General features: G+C 42.5%; 1 protein-coding gene across 2 annotated transcripts in view; it reads right to left on the bottom strand.

Annotated features, from left to right (window-relative positions):
- Positions 1 to 3332: 3332 nt before the first annotated feature.
- Positions 3333 to 24070, bottom strand: part of LOC311487315 (muscle M-line assembly protein unc-89-like) — a 65737-nt gene continuing 44999 nt past the window's right edge. The window contains exons 1-8 of one of the 2 annotated variants that reach the window (XM_084543551.1): positions 21028 to 21203; positions 16779 to 17138; positions 15622 to 15963; positions 15440 to 15547; positions 14448 to 14774; positions 7005 to 7328; positions 5474 to 5797; positions 3333 to 5326 (exon numbers count right to left, since the gene is read on the bottom strand). In XM_084543551.1, coding sequence (XP_084399677.1) covers positions 5271 to 5326; positions 5474 to 5797; positions 7005 to 7328; positions 14448 to 14774; positions 15440 to 15547; positions 15622 to 15963; positions 16779 to 17138; positions 21028 to 21100 — 1914 coding nt within the window. In that variant the 5' untranslated portion in view covers positions 21101 to 21203 and the 3' untranslated portion in view covers positions 3333 to 5270. Of the gene's footprint in view, positions 5327 to 5473; positions 5798 to 7004; positions 7329 to 14447; positions 14775 to 15439; positions 15548 to 15621; positions 15964 to 16778; positions 17139 to 21027; positions 21204 to 24070 lie in introns of those variants that run through there. The other variant, XM_084543550.1, reaches the window with a different exon arrangement.

The following is a 24070-nucleotide window of genomic DNA, read 5'->3' as shown; positions in this document are numbered from 1 at the left end:
ACTCCGGCTTCCTCCCACCATCCAGAGACATGCTCATTAGGTTTATTGGTGATTCTAAATTGGCCGTAGGTGTGCATGTGAGTGTGAATGGTTGTCTGTCTCTGTGTTAGCCCTGCGATGGACTGGCGACCTGCCCAGGGTGTACCCCTGCCTCTCGCCCCAAGGACAGCTGGGATAGGCTCCAGCAGACCCCCGCGACCCTTAACAGGAATAACCGGGTATAGAAAATGAATGAATGAATGAATTTTTATATGCAAATATTAGCATCTTAGCTCAATACCTTCCAGGGCATGTGATCTATTGACTCCAAATCAACGTGGGATAATAGTCTTCCACGGTCTGCATGAGATGCACCTCTTGTGTTAGCCCAATACCTTCTCAATAGCTTTAAACAAACAGTATCTCTGCTTTAAATATCCCACATTTTTATTTTGAAAACGGAAGTCGATACACGCTGTAGTCATCTTCTATCTCCGTGTGTTTACCATACGGGTGCACTTGAAAAGTTGGAGTGGCTTCCTTGGAGTTGCACTGTACCCTTAGCGAAAAAGAGGTTTACCCAGAGCGAAGGTCTGTTGAATATCCAACTTATAACGAACTTCACTGCGGAGTTAGACCATTGCATTTGCGCATCACATATGATCTGTTGACATTTACAAATTCATGTAATGGTGCTTTTATATCAATGTGTGTGCAGTCGATAGCTCCGATAGCATTCAGAAAAGCGGTTCTCGCTGTAGACAGTGTTGCCAACTTGGCGACTTTCTCGCTAAATCCAGCGACTTTCAAATCCTCTTGGCGACTATTTTTTGTCAAAAGCGACTAGCGACAAATCTAGCGACTTTTTCTGGTGTTATTGGAGACTTTTCTGGTTCTTGGAGACTCTGATGTGAAAGCACATATCGGTTTCCAGTTACTGTCCTCAACAAGCAGCGGGTGGTGCCGTGAGCCCCTCTCCGTCCCAAAGCACTCACAGGCGGTCAGTCTCACAGTAGCCCCGCGCAGCAGCAGTCAGAACAGAGAGGGAGAACCACGCCACCGCGTCCAGACTGCAAACGAATGGCGCATGCGCAAAGCTGCCGCTGATCGCGCCCTGGTTTACAGAGCGGGATGTAAATGTTTCTTCACTGTCACACTAAAATAAATGATAAAATAATAATCCATTTAGATTGTTAATTTTGTCAAGTTAAAACCGTTTGTACAAAAAATGTTAAAAATATTCTAGTTATGGCAAAAAAGCTCATGTTCTACTGTGACTGTGACTTGTAGGCTAGAAACTAAACCAAACTTAAGAAAACAAACAAAAAACAACACTTAAGTTACTGTGCCAGAGTGTCTCTTTAGAGTCATTTTGCCAATACCAAGCCCGGATAAAGGAGGCACGTTAATAATACAGTGTCCATCACAATTACATCCAAAAGGTAAATTATGCAAATTAGTCGATGACGTCATTTAGCGACTTCTAGCGACTTTTAGGACAGCCAATAGCTACTTTCCTTACTGAGGAGTTGGGAACACTGGCTGTAGATTGTTCTTTAATGTTGACCTGTTCAGGTGCATTGTATGGGAATCTGATATACCTGGCTGGCATGGGGATAATTCCGTCCCACGTGGCTGGCATGGCTCTGCTCAGGGTCGACCGGCACAGTCCTGATTGGTCGGACTAATAGTTTTCACATTTCTGACAGTTTCCCAGCATCACCTCTAAGTGTCGCCAAAGGATCAACAGCTGTAGAAGCCAGCATACGCCAGACATGACGTTGGCGTGAGGAACATACAAGTTCACAGTCATTTCACTCTTGATACATCTGAACTTTTCCTTGAACAAGTACGTACGGGACGTTTTTGTGCGCACGCACCCTTCGTACACGAGGCCCCAGGTTTAACCACTTCCTGATTCAGACCGTGCTGCAAACAGCAATTAGTTGTGTTAACGAGGACGAGGTTCATTCAGAGCCATGCAGGACTCCTCTCTGTCCCTGAAGACGGTTATTAGCTGCAGGCCGTCGCTCAGTCTGACTCTGAGTTTCAGATCTGTAGAGAGATACAGCTGCCGTTGTCTGGAACATGGATTATTATTTATTTGGGTTTCTATGCTCTGTTTCTAAACCAGCATCAGATGACTTCTACTCAGACACTGACTGCAGCCGTCACAGACATGAACAGTTCATGTGGTCACCTCAGAGCTCAGTCTGATAAAACCACTTCCTCATCCAGCTCCAACGGTGGGGGAGGAGGCGACTGCAGCTTGAAACCAGAGACGCTCTGAAAACACTCCTCCCTCCATTTTGTTCTCTGGTTCCAGGGCGAGGTTTGTCTGGAGGCCTACAGGCTTTCTATCAGCTTTATTGAAATATTCTTCCTTCTGTTGTACAAGCAGGACATCATTCAACTGAAACCAGGCCTGATTTAGGATTTGATATGATATTATTCTGTTCGATCTGAAGAGAGACGTCACTCTGAACTGTTCCAGATGAACTGAGGACATAATGAGAGACTGCTGGACTATTTGAAGACCTGACTGTGACCTCTGCAGGTTGTTGACCTGACGTTACCTGGAAAACTGCTGCTGTGTTGTTGTAGTTGTAGTTTGTGTGGGGCTGGTTGAGCTGGACTCAGAGAGATTAGACTCTGGATTGAACATCTTTTAGATTCTCAGACTGCAGAAAAGAAAGCAGCCAGCAAATCCTTTCAGCTTCATTTTATTCATCAAAGCTCTGCAAAGAAGCTCAGGACACCAAGAGTGCAGCAAACTGCGTTCATCATCAGCTTGACAAACACAGAGAGGAAGGGTTTACTGGAGCTTTGACCTTTCCATCACAGTCAGAGCCATTCCATCCTCTGCATCAGTGGTTCCCAAACTTTTCACAGCCCGTACCCCTTCAGACATTTGACCTCCAGCCATGTACCCCCTATTCTCACGCACTTGTAGCAGCTAGAAAAAGAAATGTCTGAGAGCCAGACTGGTGGTAGCAGTTGAGGTCTCTCTGGAAGGGCAATCTATCCGTTTTAGCCATTTATCCATTTTTGGCAGTTAGCCGGGCGACCTAGTTTACCACAGACTGATGACTTGACAGCTCAAATAACAGAATGTTATCAGAATTGTTGACGACATAATTTAAAGACCCAATCAAGAACGAGATTTGCTTGTTTCTGGGGGGAAAATAACTGTAGCGAGTACAGCTATATCATCAGGAGATTTGCACCTGCCTACCAATCACAGACATTGCAGGGAATTGCTGTCTTTCTTATTTAGGTGACCTAGCGCTAGCTACATTATCAGCAAACTGATACATAGCTTCAAAGCCAGTTGTCCTACAATCCAGCTATTAACATACTTGACTCACATGAAAAACAGTCTTTAGATTTTTCATTTAGGTGGAGAATCAGAAAATGAGAAAATAGGGCTGCTTGATTATGGTAAAAATCATAATCACGATTATTAAAGAAGATTATTCATTGATTTGAGAACAAGCATTTATTGAACTTTTAACTCTGGTATTTCTTTTAACACGATAAGTTTGAACTGAAAATCAAGAAAAATACAAATAAGAGAAAAATATATTAATAAAGTTAAAAAATAAACACTATCCCAGACTTTGGCAGGGCCAGCGCGGTGATTTTTTTTTTCAACAATTTATTTTTAACACAAGATACGCAAGCAACAGTACCTCGACCAATGAGGTGAGCGGGATTTCCGCTGTCAGCTCATTGGTCACAGAGCAGGAGACGGCCTGGGAATACATTTACCATAAAAGTTCATATAAAGTGCCTGGTTATTCCTTAAATCCATTGACATTTTACACAGTATTTTTTATTTTCACAGTAATACGGGACAAAGTGCGTGGTGTGACAGCTAAATAGGAGACACATACTTTTGTTTGTAAATACGGAATGATTCTGTTTTTCAAGGGACGGTTGGCAACCTTAGTGTGACATATCTTGCACAATATCTTCGTTTGTTCCGAGTCAGACTTCTTGAAACCGAAGTGTTTCCACGCCACAGAATTTGCTTTACCTTTCTTCCCGACCAAAGGCTGCCTTTCTGCCATCTTCTGTCGTCTTCTTCTACACTTCATTTTCATCTTATTTTCATGATCGAAGGAAGCCAAAATCAAAATCGAAATTCAATTAATCGCCCAGCCCTATTAGAAAACAACCCGTTATCCGTTTTTTCAGTTTCAAAATGTAATCAGGCTGAGATCAGAATCAACTCTTTCGCTCTGCATACCACTGGGCGTACGCGTACCCCAGATTGGGAATCACTGCTCTACATGTTGCTAATTCTCTCCATCTGTATATGGACTCTTTGACAGTATTCATATCAGTACATGCATTTCTTCTTCAGGTGGTTCAATAAATACACAAATACATAAATACAAGCAGTTCACACAGGCCCAGATGGAAGAGAGATATAAAAACAGCTGGATGTGTTTGAGACCAACAACGTCACTTATATCACAGAAAATGATGAAGATGATCAGGACAAAGATTTCCTGGACGAGTCCAAATGAAGTCCTAGTGTTTCATGTAGTCACATGAACATGAGAATCTCCTCTTCCTGTTGACTGACAGAGGATCCTCCCGTGGTTCCTCTCCTCTCTCCTCCAGCTGCTGAACAGAGGGAACATCCTCCATGATGGAAAGAGCTGAGAATTTCCTCCAGAGTGAGACCTCTGTCAGTTCACAGGATCTATGCTCTAAAACCAAGGAGGACAACATGTGGGAGTCTGTTCCCACCCAACTCACTAGAAGTAGAGGGAGTACCAGAAGTCCACGGTTCTTAAAGGGTAGAAGAAGAAGCAGCAGTGGGAGGTGGATGCTACTCAGTCACCTTCCCTGCTCTTTCTAGTCAGAGGAAAATGAAATCCTGACTACACTCACTTCAAAACTGAAACAGCACCAGTAACCATCAGTAAGAGTCAGATTAGCATGTTCCTCACAGGACACACACTCCCAGGATGTTAGTTTGACTGAACCTTGAACCAGAGGATGTGATGACAGCAGATTGGAACTGGTCCAACGTCAGGGGAGGGGTCAGGGGTCAGGGGTCAGGGAGCACCAGAACAGAGCAGGGGGTTGTACTGGTCAGTTAGCAGAGGTGAACAGAGAGGACGAGGTCATCACACTGGGCCATAACACAGAGCTGATCAACACTGATCCTTAAAGAGTCTTCAGACCAGGACTAGGAGCTGACAAAGCGTCCTCCTCTCTTCATCCATCGTCCATCAGATCCTTCACTGATCAATAATCAAAGATCAACAACCTGATCAAACTGACTCTTCAGCCATCAGAGGAGACGTTTCATCCTGGACCTGGACTCTGTCTGCAGAGGAGACACAAGACAGTTAGAGACAAAGAGAGACAGAAGGAAGGAAGGAAGAAAGGAAGGAAGAAAGGAAGAAAGAAAGAAAGAAAGAGAAAGAAAGAAAGAAAGAAAGAAAGAAAGAAAGAAAGAAAGAAAGAAACAAACCTTTCACATTGAGCTCCACTGTTTTCCTTCTCAGGATGTTTCCCTCCTTGTTGTAGACTTTACATCTGTATCCTCCACTGTCTCCATCTTTGGGGTTTATCAGGGTCAGACTGAGGTCTCCAGTTTTCAGCAGGTCTTCATTCATCTTTGTTCTGTTTCTGTAGCTCTGGTCCTGGTCTTTAAGCTGGTCAGAGCCGTTCTGATACACATGGACCTTCCTGTCATTTCTGTCCCTCCACACCACTTTAGTGTCTTCAGGCAGCTCTGTGGTTCTGAAGGGCAGCTGGACAGACTCCACCCCCTCCTCCACCTCCACCTGACAGACTGAGAGGACAACAAATCCCATCATCAGCTGTAGAGACAGCAGCAGCAGCAGCAGGTTTTCATGACTTTATTAAATGACTGACACAACAAACTAAAGCTGGTTGGTTCCCATGACTCTGGACTAAAGGACTAAAGGACACAATTCAGGTTAAAGCTTTTTTATTGAATTTAATTTTTGTTTTTTGTTTTTAATTTGTTTTTATAACTTTATTTAGAAGATGTTAGCGAAAATTAGGAAAATAAAATTAAAGCTGCAAGTAGCGTTGGACGGGCCCTTACACCCCACGCCTGTCAGGGACCGGCCAGGGCGGGGTTACTGCAGGCCTTAAGGGATACACTGGAGTAACAATGCACCGTGGCACGATGCACAGTCTGTGCAGTTGAATCTTTTTCAGAGCAAATCACCTGTGACAGCTGTAAGTCTTGGCTGTTTTGAATGTATTCTCACTGTGGCATCAAAGTATTTTAACAGCTTCACCAAGTACTGCAGGTTAACCAACAGACACACACACACACACACACACACACACACGCACACACACACACACACACACAAACACCAGAGAGAAATGCTATGGCGCCATCTGCTGGACAAAGTAGCATACTACTTGAAATGATGGTGGAATTAAGGAGACCGTCTGTAATTTCACTTTCACAACCAGAACAGGCCCAAATTTCAATGAATACTCACAAGTTTCACAGTAAGTCATCACAATGAGAGTAAGTCTGTCCTGACTACATTTGAAGTGAATCCAGTCACCCTGACAGTAACAGCAGGTCACACTACAAACACACTACAAAATAAGATGTTTCATGTTCACAATAGGTGGTGCTACAATAATTGTATGAATATTGACATATGGATGTGTGCAGTTAGGGACCACTAACAATACTGTAAAGTTTGATACAGTTTGGAGAAAGTATGGCTGAATTACAGCACGTTTAATGCAACTTCCTGTTTCATGGCGCATCATGAAACTTTGAGGGGCCAGAATGGGCCCGACCCTTCAACATGTTTTTTGCAAGTTGATCTACATGTTCAAAAAGGAGTACGAAGAAGTAAATACTTATATGGTCCTACCCATGTTAACTGACCCATGACAAAAGTAATGCGCCTGTAATAATACTCATATTAATAGTAATGGTGACAATGATAAGAGACAGAAGGAAGAAAGGAAGAAAGAAAGAAAGAAACAAACAAACAAACCTTTCACATTGAGCTCCACTGTTTTCCTTCTCAGGATGTTTCCCTCCTTGTTGTAGACTTTACATCTGTATCCTCCACTGTCTCCATCTGTGGGGTATTTCAGGGTCAGACTGAGGTCTCCAGTTTTCAGCAGGTCTTCATTCATCTTTGTTCTGTTTCTGTAAATCTTGTCCTGGTCTTTAAGCTGGTCAGAGCCGTTCTGATACACATGGACCTTCCTGTCATTTCTGTCCATCCACACCACTTTAGTGTCTTCAGGCAGCTCTGTGGTTCTGAAGGGCAGCTGGACAGGCTCCACCCCTCCCTCCACCTCCATCTGACAGACTGAGAGGACAACAAATCCCATCATCAGCTGTAGAGACAGCAGCAGCAGCAGCAGCAGCAGCAGCAGGTTTTCATGACTTTATTAAATGATTGACACAACAAACTAAAGCTGGTTGGTTCCCATGACTCTGGACTAAAGGACTAAAGGACACAATTCAGGTTAAAGCTTTTTTTAATGAATCTAATTTTTGTTTTTTTAAAAAAAAATTTTATAACTTTATTTTGAACATGCTAGCGAAAATAAGGAAAATAAAATTAAAGCTGCAAGTAGCGTTGGACGGGCCCTCACCCCCCATGCCTGTCAGGGACCGGCCAGGGTGGGGTTACTGCAGGTCTTAAGGGATACACTGGAGTAACAGTGCACCGTGGCATCTAGACTGCCCCTAGCGGCAGCAAATTACATTTGCTTCCAGGGTCAGTCTCGTTACTCTCCGTTGACTTGAGATTTCGAAAAATCCAAGATGTACCGAGCCAATCACGAGTCGGTGGGCGGGCTTAACATGATGACGACTGACCTGCGAGAGAACTATGGCTGTCTCCTTGTTGAGCTTTACCGTCTTCTTCCAGGACGAAGGCAGAAGCATCAAACGAGGTGAAAATCATTATAAATCAGGTCATGTCGAGAGCTGTAGTTACACGAAGGGAGTTTTGGTCGGTTCTGTACGCGCCAGCATGCGGGTAAGCGGTAAGCGACTTGGACTTGTAGTTCGTTTAATTACGTATTTTCCATAGCGTTTTACTTAACTATCTTGCGACAAACTGTGACATTCTTGACATGTAAAATCATTTTTTATTCTGAAAAACAATATATGTATAATCCAAGGCACAAGTCGATCGGGACCAGAAAATAATTTATCTTTCGCCATAGACTGCCGTTCATATTTTTTTGAAAGATAGGTCCCATGGAGGCAATCGGAAGGGGCGGGACTTCGTCTCTCTATAAGAGCCATCCTGCTAGAACTACCAGAGCGATGGCTGCTGCTAGCGAACAACTTTCTTTCGAATCGGCCGTCACTCTGAAAGACTTGAAGTTAAGCTTTTCTCTGAGAAAGGAACTCTCTTTTCGGTCGCTCTGACTACGTCACCTTCTTCGTTGCTCTGATTGGTTGTAGCGCTATCCTATTGCGTGGAGAGGGAGTTTGAAAGACAACCATTTATCCCACCCTTCCGGTTGAGCCCTGTCTATGGAGAGTGCCCAGTCCCTACATTTAATGTGGGTCTGGCTCGTCAGGCTAGTAAGTCTTGGCTGTTTTGAATGTATTCTCACTGTGGCATCAAAGTATTTTAACAGCTTCACCAAGTACTGCAGGTTAACCAACAGACACACACACACACACACACACACACACACACACAAACACCAGAGAGAAATGCTATGGCTCCATCTGCTGGACAAAGTAGCACACTACTTGAAATGATGATGGAATTAAGGAGACCGTCTGTAATTTCACTTTCACAACCAGAACAGGCCCAAATTTAATGAAAACTCACAAGTTTCACAGTAAGTCATCACAATGAGAGTAAGTCTGTCCTGACTACATTTGAAGTGAATCCAGTCACCCTGACAGTAACAGCAGGTCACACTACAAACACACTACATAATAAGATGTTTCCTGTTCACAATAGGTGGTGCTACAATAATTGTATGAATATTGACATATGGATGTGTGCAGTTAGGGACCATTAACAATACTGTAAAGTTTGATACAGTTTGGAGAAAGTATGGCTGAATTACAGCACGTTTAATGCAACTTTCTGTTTCATGGCGAATCATGAAACTTTGAGGGGCCAGAATGGGCACGACCCTTCAACGAAAAGTCAAAAAGCTTGCTTATTTTACTTCACCTATGTCATAACAACTTGTTTCCAACTTTTGAAGTCAATCTGATAAGGCATCAAGCCTGGAGGCATAAAAACCCAAACACAAAATATGTCTAATTTTCACAGTTCCATCAAAGTAACAGACTTCCTTTTGGGTTTAGAAAATGGCTCCAACTGACTTTTTGTGCATCCTGGGATGTTAAATATGTGTGCAAAGTTTCAGATTTTTAGGTGCAAAAGGCTTCGGGGGCTGGGTCATTGGGCCCCTACTACTTCGTTGCTCAGGCCCTAATTAAGACCTAGACAAATAAACAAATGGTTCCACATTTTTTTTGCAAGTTGATCTACATGTTCAAAAAGGAGTACGAAGAAGTAAATACTTATATGGTCCTACCCATGTTAACTGACCCATGACAAAAGTAATGCGCCTGTAATAATACTCATATTAATAGTAATGGTGACAATGATAACGCTAATGACATCTACAAAGACAACAGTAACAGCAACAGCAACAGCAACAATAACAACAACAACATTAATGGGATTCCAAAAGACAGATGACTGGTGAATGCTAAATCCCTTCCTTCCTGTATTTTGTGAAAATTAACTGTTTATACTTGTATTTGACGTGATTCATGCTTGGACATTATTTAAGCTTTGTATTCAGGCTGTTCCAGACTTTTACCCCAGCAACTGATATTGAGAACCTTACCTTTGTTGTGTGAAATTTTTGAGTTTTAAAGTTTGATTTTTCCCTTAAGTTGTACCCTCCCTCTCTTTCCTGAAACATTTTCTATGGTAATAATGTTGTATGGTAATAGGTTGTTTCTTGCGTTGTACATGAATATTGCTGATTGAAGTTGCACAATGTCATGAAGCTTAAGTAGTTTGGATTTTATGAATAATGGATTGGTGTGTTCTTGAAAAGCGGCGTTGTGAATTGTTCTGATGGCTCTTTTCTGTAGCATAAACAATGGCTGTAAAGAACTAATGTAGGTGTTACCCCAAACCTCTATGCAATAGATCAAATATGGTAATATTAGTGAACAGTATAGGATATGGAGTGATCTGTAATTCAGAAAGTGCTTTGGATATGACAAAAATACTTTTCGACAGTTTAGTATGAATATGACTGATGAGATTTCCATCAAATCTTGTCGTCTATAATTACCCCTAGAAATTTGATTTCATGAACCCGTTCTATGTTAACACCCTCTATTTGCACCCATTCTTGATTTTTAAGTCTACTGTTACAAAATACCATGAATTTTGTTTTGCTAAAGTTGAGTGAGAGCTTGTTGATGTCAAACCAAGTTTTTATTTCACCAAGTTCTTGTGTACAAGTGTTGCCCACAGCTTCTCCGGTACCTGTGGAAGACTTTGAAGGTGATTTGGCGAAGGGGTAGAGTGGCCAACCAATGGAGGTGTGCAGAAGGAGTCTGGATTCCCAAGGAGGAGGGCTTGAAAAACATCAACCAGTTTCGGACAATCTCGTTACTGAGTGCGGAAAGGAAGGTTTTTTTCAGCATTGTCTCCCGAAGACTGACAGAGTTCCTCCTCAAGAACAACTACATCAACCCGTCAGTGCAGAAGGGCGGGATATCTGGAGCTCCTGGTTGCCTAGAGCATACTGGTGTAGTCACACAGCTCATCAGAGAAGCCCACGAGAACAGAGGTGACCTAACTGTGCTGTGGTTGGACCTGACCAACGCCTACGGGTCCATTCCGCACAGGCTGGTTGAGCTTGCTCCACACCTCTACCATGTTCCCAGCAAGATCAAGGATCTGATCCTGGATTATTACAACAACTTCAGGCTCAGGGTCACTCCTGGTCAGTCACATCAGACTGGCATCGCCTTGGGAAAGGAATAATAACAGGCTGCACCATCTCTGTTACCGTTTTTGCCCTAGCGATGAACATGGTGGTCAAGGCTGCTGAGGTGGAATGCAGAGGACCCCTATCTAAGTCAGGAGTCCGACAGTCCCCTATCAGAGCCTATATGGATGACCTTACCATCACAACATCATCAGTCCCAAGGAGCAGGTGGATCTTACAAGGGCTGGAGAGACTCATCACATGGGCAAGGATGAGTTTCAAGCCCTCCAAATCAAGGTCTATGGTGCTGAAGAGGGGGAAAGTGATAGATAAGTTCAGATTCTCCATCTCAGGAACTGCAATCCTGAAAGACTCTGCTGCCATCCAGCGGTTGAAGGAAGAACTTGGAACTTGGCTCACAAAGGTGGACAAGTCTGGCCTCCCTGGTATATTCAAAGCCTGGATCTACCAGCACTCCATCCTGCGCTGAGTCTTGTGGCCGCTTCTCGTCTACGCAATCCCTATATCAACAGTGGAATCCCTTGAAAGAAAGATCAGTGCCTTCCTTAGGAAGTGGCTGGGCCTCCACTGCAGCCTCACCAGCAACGCATTGTATGGGACCACAAACACCCTGCAGCTACCCTTCAGTGGGCTTACCGAAGAATTCAAGGTGAATTCCTGAATTTGTCGGTAATAATATACATTGAATTAGAGTTTATTTCAATAAGAGTTTCAGTTAAGTTGGTTGCTGTTGCTGGAGCTGGAATATTTTTACTTAGGTTAGGGCCAACATTCACAAAACAAAATATTCGATTTGTTGACTACATCTTCCATATTAGTGATATCTTTATCATTATCAGTGTGATGTGTTGGGTAGTTACACTGCTTTGAGCCATTTCTAATAAAGCTATTTAATGTATTCCATAGTCGCTTAATATCATTCTTATTCCTATCTACCAGCTTCCTCAACGAACTAAATAACTACTTTGGGAGGTTTGAGGCATTAAACAACACAGCAGGAATAAAATCGGTTCCTCGCCCAGACGAGCGGTCACTCTGCCTGGACCCAGCTGATGTCCGAAGAACCCTGAGGAAGGTCAACGTCTGGAAAGCAGCGGGTCCAGACAACATACCAGGAAAGGTGCTTAAGGAATGTGCTGACCAACTGACGGGGGTTCTCACAGACATTTTTAACACCTCACTGCACCAGGCTGTGGTACCAACATGCTTCAAGACTGCCACAATTGTACCAATACCCAAAAGGAATACAACCTCCTCCCTCAATGATTACCGCCCAGTCGCACTCACCCCCATCATGATGAAGTGCTTTGAGAGGCTGGTAAAGGACCACATCACCTCCAGACTACCCTCAACATTCGACCCGTACCAGTTTGCTTATCGTCCCAACCGCTCCACAGAGGACGCTATCTCCTCTGCACTCCATCGGAGCCTGGAGCATCTGGAGGGGAGAAACACACATGTGCGGATGCTGTTTCTGGACTTCAGCTCCGCGTTCAACACCATCATCCCACAGCACCTGATAAACAAACTGGCCCCCCTTGGATTCAGCACCCACCTGTGTAACTGGCTGCTGGACTTCCTCACCAACAGACCTCAGTGTGTGCAGGTGGGAAAAAACGTCTCCAGTGTCATCTCCCTGAGCACCGGTTCCCTCCAGGGCTGCGTCCTGAGTCCACTGCTGTTTACACTGATGACCCACGACTGCTCTGCTAGGTTCGCTACTAACCACATCGTGAAGTTTGCAGACGACACGACAGTAGTGGGCCTCATCAGCAACAATAATGACCAGGCTTACAGAGAGGAGGTGAAACATCTGGTGGACTGGTGTGAGACCAACAACCTGATCCTGAATGTCTCAAAAACTAAAGAGATCATCGTAGACTTCAGAAAGAAGCAGTCCAGCCACACTCCTCTCACCATCAACAACTCAGCAGTGGAGATCGTCAGCAGCACCAGGTTCCTGGGGGTGCAGATAACGAACACTCTGAGCTGGTCCAAACACACTGGATCCCTTGTAAAGAGGGCTCAGCAGCGCATGCACTTTCTGCGACGGATGAGGAGAGTCAACCTGCCCCCTCCCATTCTCACCACCTTCTACAGAGCTACTATAGAGAGCATATTGACCAGCTGCATCTCTGTCTGGTCAGGGCCTTGTAGTGCCTCTGACTGGAAGTCCCTACAGAGGGTGGTGAGGACAGCGGAGAAAATCATCGGGACTTCACTTCCTTCCATCCAGGACATTGCCAAAAGACGCTGTCTGACAAGGGCCAAAAACATAACCTCAGCCCCCTCACACCCCCAACATGGACTGTTCTCACTGTTGGCCTCTGGAAGGAGGTTTCGCAGCCTACAGAGCAGAACAGTCAGGTTCAAAAACAGTTTCATTCCATATGCCATAAGACTGCTCAACGCACTATAAACAGTATCCCCCTCCACCCACTCCCATTACCCTGCAATTAAAAAAGTGCAATAATATTTATTTACATTTTAAGTTTCTTAGATGTATATTTATTATATTCTGTATATATGTTCCTGTAAATTGTACATAATGTTTCTGTTGTACATACCGTTTCTGTTGCACATACCGTTTCTGCTAAATATTCCTGCTGTACTATGAGCCATTGTACCGAAATCTGATGTTTTTTTCATATAATTGCTTTTGTAAACTGTAAAGACTGGAAGGAGGTCACTTGTGTCATTTATCAATAATCCGCTTAATGTATGATTAGTGATATAATTCATAAATATATTATCAATTAGTTTAGCACTGTGGGTGGTAATCCTGCTTGGTTTGGTTATTTTGGGATGTAGGCCAATACTATACAGTGTGTTGATAAATTGTTCTGTCTTAGAATGTTTGTTAGGATTTAATAGGTCAATGTTGAATCACCACAGACAAACATGACATTGTGGCACATCATGGAGAAATGGACCTCCATCCAGTCTTTTAAGACATTTATGTCAGAATCATTCCAGTTCCATCTACTGCTGATGAATATTTGACTCCAGTATAGATCCAGTCAAAGCCATCAACAGGTCACTATCAGTGTGTGTTGCTCTGTCAAGTTCTTCATATCAACCTGATCTTTGCTCTGTCACTTGTTGAGCAGCAGTGGATTTCTCTGAATGATCAACACTTGATCTGTCAGGAGAACAGAGCTGTGAGCCGCCGTCTCTGATAAACTTCCTTCTGCTTTCATGATGCTCATTAAGGATGTGATATCTCTGAGAGCTTCACCTGTTGGCTCTGGCTCCTTCTGTGCTTCCACTGATGCCAACAGCTTGTTGCTGCTGGAACTGATCTGAGAACAGGAGGAGCTGGAAAAGCTCTCTGACCTCTGACCTGTATCTACAGTACTGACCTCTGACCTCTGACCTGTATCTACAGTACTGACCTCTGACCTCTGACCTGTATTGACAGTACTGACCTCTGACCTCTGACCTGTATCTACAGTACTGACCTTTGACATTGAGCATCACTTGTTTCTTCATCAGGATGTTTTGCTTCTTGTTGTAGACGGTGCAGGTGTAGGTCTTGGTGTCTCTCTCTGTGGGGTATTTCAGGGTCAGACTGAGGTCTCCAGTTTTCAGCAGGTCTTCACTCATCTTCGTTCTGTTTCTGTAAATCTGGTTCTGGTCTTTAAGCTGGTCAGAGCCGTTCTGATACACATGGACCTTCCAGTAGTAAGTGTCCATCCACTCCACTTTAGCGTCTTCAGGCAGGTGAGCTGTGGTTTTGCAGGTCAGCTGGACAGACTCCACCTCTGAATTCACCTCCACCTGGTAGACTGAGAGGACAACAAATCCCATCATCAGCTGTAGAGACAGCAGCAGCAGCTCTGATGGTAACAGGACGTCTCTGTCCATCCTTGTCTATGTGTCTCATGTTGGTGGAGGACTCTCACTGTTCAGTTTGTTTGAGGACGTGGATCAACCAGGTGACCTGAGCTCACCTGACGTCTGTCACACCTCTGACACAAACCAGTGGAAACTAGTTTGTGACTGAACACCAGTTTTCTTCTTCAGGACATTTGGAGCAGTTACCAAAGAAGAAGTCAGGAACTAATGAGGAACCAATCAGATGAATGGATGAGGAAGAACCCTAACCCTCTGCTCTGGTTTTACTGGGACTGGGAGAGACCTGGACTCATGAGCTCAGAGCTCAGGTCCTGATTGAGGACATCAGAGCTTCTGATTAGAGCTGGATTGTGTCTCCGTTTGTTCCTGATGTCTTCCTGACTCGTTCCTTGGTAACTAGTCAAAGCGTCCTGTAAAGTGCTGCAGACATGTTTGATGAAGAGTTTCTGACTTCTGGAACTAAACCTGGAAGTTTCTCTTCAGCTCTCTGTAGCAGCTGTTTGAACTCTGAACTCTTTCAGCAGCTAGAACAAGTCTCCTCCACAGGACACATGTTACCATCAGCATTATGGGTAGTGTAGTAGCAGAGACTCACCTAACATGAAGTAGTGTCGAAAATGAAACAAAAGACCCCCAACGACACCAAGAACAACCAGGAGAACCAGGAGAACCAGGAGAACTATGGTCCAGGTTGGAAATGGTTCTGTGGAGAAACATAAAGAACAACATGACCTCTGACCTCTGGCCTGTATTTACAGCAGCTGGTTTGTTGCTGACCTTTGACCTGCAGATGTACATCTCTCAGTCTCTGGTATCCAATCCTAAAGTCTGTGACGGAGCAGGTGTAGGTTCCACTGTCAGACGGTTGGAGGTTCCTCAGATTCAGGCTGAGGTCTCCAGTTGTCAGAGCGTCAGTCTTCATGGATGTTCGGTCGCTGTAAAGCTGGTTTTGGTTTCTCAGGTCATCACCTTCTGTCTGACGCTGGTGGACGGTTGAAGGACTGAGGTCATGGCGGATCCACTCCACCATGAGGTTCTTCAGGTTTGAAGCTTGAAACTCACAGGGCAGCAGGACAGACTGGTCCCCCTCATACCCTTCCACTGAGCTAAACTGGGAAACTGTGAGGACACAGAGACAGAGAAGGTTCATGTCAGCAGCTCATCTCATGCCTGGTCCATCCTCAGGTCAAACACAGATCAATGCAGCAAACATTAAAACTGAAGCCTCAACATGTTGTTGTGCTTTATGACAATAACATGGTTATTAACAATAATAATCACTGTTACTGTTCCAAGTGTTAACACAACACAATGAATGACTCCATGGTCCCAACAATGAGTCTGAATGAAGCAACATTTCATCCACATCTGTTGTTGCTGTCAACAAGAAGACCACAGCAAAGCAGGATGATTACTGAATATTATGAACATTAAACATAGAAGAAGCTGAAGAAACAGTCTGCAGACTCCCTGTTGAACACTAAATATCAGACAGAGTACAGACTGATGAAGCTAAAGCACATCATCCAGGTCACTCCTGGGTTAGACAGCTCAGTGGTTTGAAGAAGACTTGGCACCTGAAGGCCTTCATCAGAGTCCTAGTGGTTCTCTTCTTCTTCAGGACACATTTTACTAGTTAACAGAATATTCAGTCATGTTTCTAATAGAGGTGTTTTACAGTGTTGGAGCTGTTAGGTCATAAAATGATGAGCAGAGGAATAAATGAAGAGCTTCCACTGAGTCCTTCCTCTGTGGATACAGTCCTGCTGTTTGCTGAGTGTTGGAGGTCAGCTGCTACAGTGGGTTGCTCATGTCTGCTGGATGTCCAGCATTGTTAACTCCTGTCTGTCCTCAAGAAACAGCAGCAGGACACTCAGAGTTCAGCTTCAACTCTTATCAGAGACAAAGACACAAACTCAACTCTACTCACTCACCTGGTGGAACTACATCCAGTCTGATGGTGCTGATGGGGTCAGAATCCAAAAAGCTTCTCTTCCTGCGGTTTGATTTAGTTTCAACACGACACTCGTATGTTCCACTGTCCTCTATCTTCACATTCTTCAGAATCAGAGACACGTCTCCATCCTTCATCTGTCTGTCCTGTAGATCCACTCGGTTCTTATATGATGGATGCTGGTGTGCTGGAGCTAACTGATCATCTCGATATAAAAGAACATATTCATCTTCCTTCAGGTCAGTTCTGGTCCACTCTAGAACATTGACAGGATCATTGTTCAGAGCTTTACATGGTAGAGAGACAGTCTGTCCAGGTTCAGTTCTGATGAATCTCTGTCCTGAAGGAAACAAGACAGAGCAGAGAGGTTAAAGGTCAACATGCAGCAGTCAGTCAATGGGAGGAGCTACCAAAGAGAGGACACTGGTCTCTGGACGTAACTGTTGATGAGCTTCAAGAATAGAGCCACTAACAATCAGTTCTAGACGACTGATGGTTCCAACATCTGTCTAGAGCAGTCTGAGGACTATCAACTGTTCATGTCACCAAAGAAGAGACATTAGAGTCCAAGAAGTGAGCAGTAGTTTGCAGTGTTTGTTGATCTTTGATGGACTAAAGGTTTCTGATCTGTCTCATTCTGCTCAAGATCAGTGTGTCTGGGTGAACACATGAATACTGTGTGTCTTCACGTTTAACACACAACACACACACACATACACAACGGAGGACAACAGGGGACAACAGAAGACACTAGAGGACAATGGGGACAACAGAGGACACTGAGGAGTCTGAGTCTGTAGATTCTAAATGTGTTCCAGACTAATGAGACACTAGGAGCAGAGAATATGGACAACTCATGATAAAGTTGGGGGCGCTCGAGGGTAGCAACATGTAAAAACACTTTTTCCTCGAGCTCTTCGTGAAAATTACACTTTCATTAATTTTCTTCCTCTAAAACAATCCGACGCGTATCCTAAACCTCCTACTGTACTGTAGCTATAGGGCTGACACGATTAGTCGACTAGTCACGATTATGTCAACTATTAAAATCGTCGGCAACTAATTTAATAGTCAACACATCGTTTATTTTTTTTTAATCTTTGTTTTTCTCTCAAAACTGCTGTGGCACCTTCCACTGCTGCGTCTGCCTTACTGTCCTTGACACACATGCACAGTAGTGGTAATCGGTGTCAGCCATGATGTCACCGGAAGTTATACCAGACGGGCTCTGGTATCATGGCTACCCGGTGGCAACGGAGCTCAAAAGTGTGGGATAATTTTAAGAAAACAAAAGATAAAAGTATGCAACGCAATATCTGCAAGACAGAACTTGCCTTCCACGGCAGCACAACTGCGATGCACGAGCACCTGAAAAGGAAGCACGTTGTGGCTTGTGACTAGAGTTGCACGATACCCACGGTACCCACGGTACCCCGCGGTGCCAAATCATAATGGTTCCTACTATACTAGAAATTCTACACGATGGTACTACCGTGGATTACTATACTACCGGTGCCAGTTTCCGCTACATAGCGGCCGCCTCTACTCTCCTCCTGGCTTCTCAATGCATGCTACTCCCTTGTAAACAAACCCAACTACTGCCACCGAACTACACAGCTGCTGAATGATTGGCTGTTTGCCTGTTACTGGTGACGTCCGGGGATATGATAGGTTGTTCTGCACGCTGGGTCCGCCCGTCTGTTAGCTGATTGGCTGTTCGTGTGTTTCTTCCGGCAAGAATGAACTCCATGAAGACAGCTCCGCTTCGATAGAAATTCGCTTCAAAACAAACAACAAGCTAAAGTTCTGTCTCGCCCAGACGCGCGCACGGCTTACAGTCACAAACACGAGACAACACACTCACCACACCAGAAGCACCGGGCCTGAGCGGCGAGTCTGGCGCGTCGCCGTCAGTGGCACCACTAATTTTGCTCAATCTTATAAGTAATTAATAAGTGTTTATAACTTGTACAAATACATTGCAGTTCATAAAAATAATAATAATAAAAAAGGCCGCAGTATCGCGATAACACCTGGAACCGTGATACTTTGTCTGGTATCGTATCGTGGTAACTCATTTTGGTATCGTGACAACTCTACTTGTGACAATGATGAAGAGGGACCGTCGTCTCGGTAAACTCAGCAGTGAGAGTTTAGTGCAGATAACTGACCCCAGCAGTAACCTAAAATTAACTACACAAACTATCTATAGGGAAGAGAAATTATTCTCTAACAGAGGTTTGTGCTGGTTCCTGTTTTTAGGTCTCACTGCTGTTCACTCTCGTAAACAGAGAGCTACCATACATATAGCTGTAAATGTTAAAGTTTTAATGAACTATCATCTTAATTGTCTTTATTTTTAGTTAGCATATACCTTAAACACTTCAAGCTGAAAACTAATGATGGCTATATAAGAGCAGCTTCATGCTGGTGCGATAAGCTGTATGTTTTACATTCAATTTACATATGATCCGATTAGTCAACTAATCGAAAAAATAATCGGTGATTAGCATTGGGCATTGGGTCTGGACTATACTCCAACACTTGACTAGTAAATGTAAATGTACTTTATTTACATACTTTACAACAACCCACAGGTGAACCAAAGTGCTTTACAAACAACGATTAGAAAAAACACACCAGAGACAATAAACATGAGAAAAAGTAAGATAGGAAAATGAAAACAATAAAAAAGTCAAATAAAATAAAATAACGTAAAATAAAAGTGTCACCACAGTACCGGGTACTAAAAGCCATTCTGAATAAATAAGTTTTAAGTTCAGATTTGAAAAGGCCCAGGTCAGTGACGAGACGCATGTCAGCTGGGAGCAAGTCTGTCTACAGCGTCATGACTTCCCAAACTTGAAACAAGGGAAGGACTTGACCAGACTCAGGGTTTCACTCAATCTTCAGTTTATTTGTCTGTGAAGGTTCTCAGTCATCCAGGTCATGGTATATCCAAAAAAGGTTCAAAAAAGGCAACTGGACTGTAGAGTTTTCCACTCATTAGTTTTTCACAAATTAAATTTAAGATTTAAACTATTTTTTTTTCTCTTTTCCAAATCATTTTTTTTTTTTCATTTGGGAAAACCTAATATTTACTGTAATATCTAATTAGAATTTTTACTTTGGAATAAACTAATTAATAACTAACTAGTGTCGTAATAAATAAATGTGAAAACAATTGAATGATGTGCAAATCAGAGACACACGAACAATTAACACTGATGAACAATTAACACACTCATGTGTCTGCAGTTACAGGAGTGTATAAAAAAATAACAGCATCAGTTAATTGGGAACAACACAGATCTAATTCACAATTCTGGTGGAAATAATGGGTCATTCTTGGCTAACTGGATGTATTTATTTATTTTTTTTGACAATTAAATAGACTGATAAACAGAAAGCTACTTTAAAAAAAGAATTCTACAACCTTAACGTTAGCACAGCACACACAATACAAAGCCAGTCTTTAAGATAATGTCAGTTGTTCATGCTGCCACTGACCAGAAATGTGCTTGGAAAGCCCATGCAGCACGACAACAGCACAATTTTGAATTCTCACCTTGTTTTAAAGAGTTTCTGCGCAAGATAGACGCTCCACACCTGCACTCCACACTTTATGAAATGAAACAATAATGGCAGACATGGCAGGAAAACCCTCTGGTTTGAAATGAAAATAACATTTAAGTAGAAGTGTCTCTTTTAATATTGTCCACCGGGAGTGTCATTTGCTTTGAAGCAAACTGAAAACATTAGATTTAAACATGAAACATAGTTTTTCATTAGACCAATTTAAAAATAGACTTTATAGGAATGACTACTTTCACTTTTTTCATCATAGCGATCCAGGGTTGACTTTAATGTCCCAAACATACTACATACTCACATAAAGAGCGACATACTCCAACTCTTTTAATAAGTTCAGTCCCTCATCTGTCACTCAAAGCGACCACGCCCCTAATTATGCAGAACTTTCATTCATTCGTCTTCTGTAACCTCTCTTCCTGTTAAGCTGTCATCGCTCCACTTCTATGATCCAGAGGTTGACACCGGCTACGTAATATGCAAATGATATGTTAATGAGACGCTCCGTGTGTTCAGCTGTCAGTGTTTTAGCCTCATATCTAATGAAATACTGTCAGTACTACTTCATAGTATTTAAAAATATCAGTTATCCAAGCATGAAGAACAAGACTGAGAGAATAATGTAGAGCTGAGCTGACCTGCAGAGGAAGAAGCCAGCAGACAGACTGACAGCAGAGTCCAGCAGAGAGACGCAGATCTTCCAGCAGACATGTTCTCTGTCTGCTTCCGTTAAAGTCCGCCGGGAGTTTCAGAGAATATCAGAGAAGCAACGTTAGATCAGTAAATCCACAACTTTCTGTTTCTACTTCGTGTGGGTGGAGCTGTGAGGCTGCAGAGTCTGAGTTGGTTCAGTCAGGGTGGAGTTTATAGGAAGGACAGAGTGCGCATGCGCCAACTCACAGGCTGCAGAGTTTCTTGTAAATCACGTGACTTCAGAGTCTTAGAGTAACTGAGCAGATTTACTGGATGTTGAAGTATTTCTCTTTACGTTTTGTTCTTCTTTCACAGCTTTGATTATTTTCAGTTATTTTTCAGATTAAAGTATCAACAGTAAATGAAGTCCAATATTAAAAAGATGTTTAGTGGTTCATGTCAATCAGTCAGCGGTCATGTGACCTGAGAGAAAAGATCAAGAGAAGATCTCAGTCCAGCTCTAATCATGTTCAAACTATGCTCATACATACATTTGATAGATTATTCCATCATGGACTTTTCATGTTTAGCTCCTTTTATTCCTTCATTAGTTGAAGAGTTTTCTAGGAGACATAAAGGCTCTGTGGTGAAACAGATTTGAGTTTTCTCTTTCTCTAATGATTGTATATATCTAATGACATAATTATAATTACAGAAACATAATTATAATTTTTAGATAATTATAATTTTATAAAAACTGAGTTGTTTAGTTTAGTTTAGTTTAGTTTAGTTTAGTTTATTTAGATCCCCATTAGCGTTTGACTTGCAGCAGCTATTCTTCCTGGGGTCTTTCCATCATCATGACATCTACAAAGCATTAACACACAACACATTAATACATAAAAACAAAAATATATTACCTGCTCCTACATTGAACCACCACAAAGTATGAATATCAGGACCCAATTTACAAATACACAAAAAATACACAAAAAATAGGCTACTGATGGTTGAAATTACATTCAAAATAATAATCTCTTAATTTCATTTTAAAATTTACCATATTTCTTTGTTGTGTGACATCATTTGGAAGGGCATTCCAATCCTTCATGGCTCTATATAATACCGTACCTTGAGAGAGTGCCCTAGGTAAGATAAAATAACCTCCAGCAGCATGTCTAGTGGAATAATTATGTATGTTTGAACTAAAAGATAATTTCTTATACAAAATGTATGGCATTTTAGTTGTTATAATATTTCTGAGAAAAACCATCAACAAATATGACATTCTATGTTTAACCTCTAGCCAACCTAGATTGGCATGCATACGACATACATTCGACCTTGTTCCACACACAAGTGCAACACGTGCTGCTTTATTTTGTATCCGTTGCAGTTTTCTGATGTTAGTTAGTGAGGTATTGGACCAAACAACTGCACAATAATCCATATGAGACAGAACCAGTGCTTGAATGACTTGTTTAGTAATTTGTGTTGTTAGATATTTAGAACATCTCCTAATCATTAAAAGAATGCTTCCAATTTTGGTTATTATCCTCTTAATATGCATATCCCATGATAATGTACAATCTATGACGACTCCTAATAATTTCACCTCTTTAACTTGTTCAACCAATTGATTACCAATCATGACATTAAGCTCTGGACTTGAACGCAGCGAATGGTTTGATCCAATAACCATGCTAGTTGTCTTTGACACATTCAAAATTAATCTATTACAGTTAACCCACTCGGAAACCAACTTCATTTCTTCACTTAAATTTCTATTTAATCCATCAATATTTCTTTCAGCTAAATAAATTGTTGTATCATCAGCATACATTGTCATGTGTTTAGACGACACTAACATAAAACATCCTGTACAGTAGAGACTGAAGTTACTTGACAGCAGCAGGATTTCATCCAAACACAAATCAAATTTGAACCAAATTCAATCGGCAATAGAAAAGAAATGAATGTGTGTTTTATCTGCTACTGTTATGTGAATATTATGAGTTGGTTTGTACAGAAGGAATGTACAACCAGTGTTGTGGTTAAGGCGTTACAAAGTTACGAAGTAACGCGTTAGAGTACTCTAATTACTTCGTGTAACTTGTAACGTAACGCATTAGTTTCGTGCGTTAAGTAATCAGTAACTTTGTTATTTTTTTTAAAAAGTAATCCGTTACTTTAAGAATTTCTCCAGATAAGGAAAGGATTAAAAAAAACATCTTGTATCTAAGAAGCACCACTCTATCACCCTGGTATTGTTATCCTGCAGAGTTAATCTGGTTGGATGAATGACGTATTCATTGTCAGGACTTCTCGGTGCATTTAAAGGAGGCTGTGTGTCGCTGAGTTGCAGCATGTGCGAGGTGCTGCAAACGGCTTTTAATGTTTGGTAACGCATGAGTACTCTAACGCTCTTATTCACAGGTAACGCTGTAACGTAACAGATTACTTTTAATTGATGGTAACGCAGTAACCTACCTAACTACTTTCCAAAGTAACTATACCCAACACTGGGCACAACGAGATGTAGTACTGTATTTCTAGAGCTGAACAGTGTAATACCACTGAAGGACACTAGATGTTGCCTTTAATAGGCTCATTAAATATAATAAAACCAATATATATTGGGGGGGGGGGGGGGGGGGGGGGTTCTACAAATCAAGGCCTCACAGAGAGTTACAGCAGGTCTGGGGTGTCCTTGTCTTGACTGACATGTAACGTCTGGCTCCAAAAATACCAAACTTGAGGCTTCACATTCTGTTTAAATTTCATTTCCTCATGTGAGGAACTTTCCTATAGTTCATAAACATGAAGATAAGCATTCACACCAGCTAGGAAATACAAAGTGTCTTCCAGGGACAGAGGACGTTATCATCTAACTCTACAGCTGTGTCTGTAGACAGACAGAGAGTGAGACTGAAGACGCCAAAGAGGGACCTTGCTCTTGGTATGTTCCTCAAAGAGAAAATAGGGCAGATAACTGACCCCAGCAGTAGTCTAACATTAACTAACCAAACTATCTATAGGGAAGAGAAA

This window comes from Chelon labrosus (assembly GCF_963514085.1).
Source record: "Chelon labrosus genome assembly, chromosome: 1".
Taxonomy (NCBI): Eukaryota; Metazoa; Chordata; class Actinopteri; order Mugiliformes; family Mugilidae; genus Chelon; species Chelon labrosus.
This window is presented reverse-complemented; position numbering and strand designations above follow the sequence as displayed.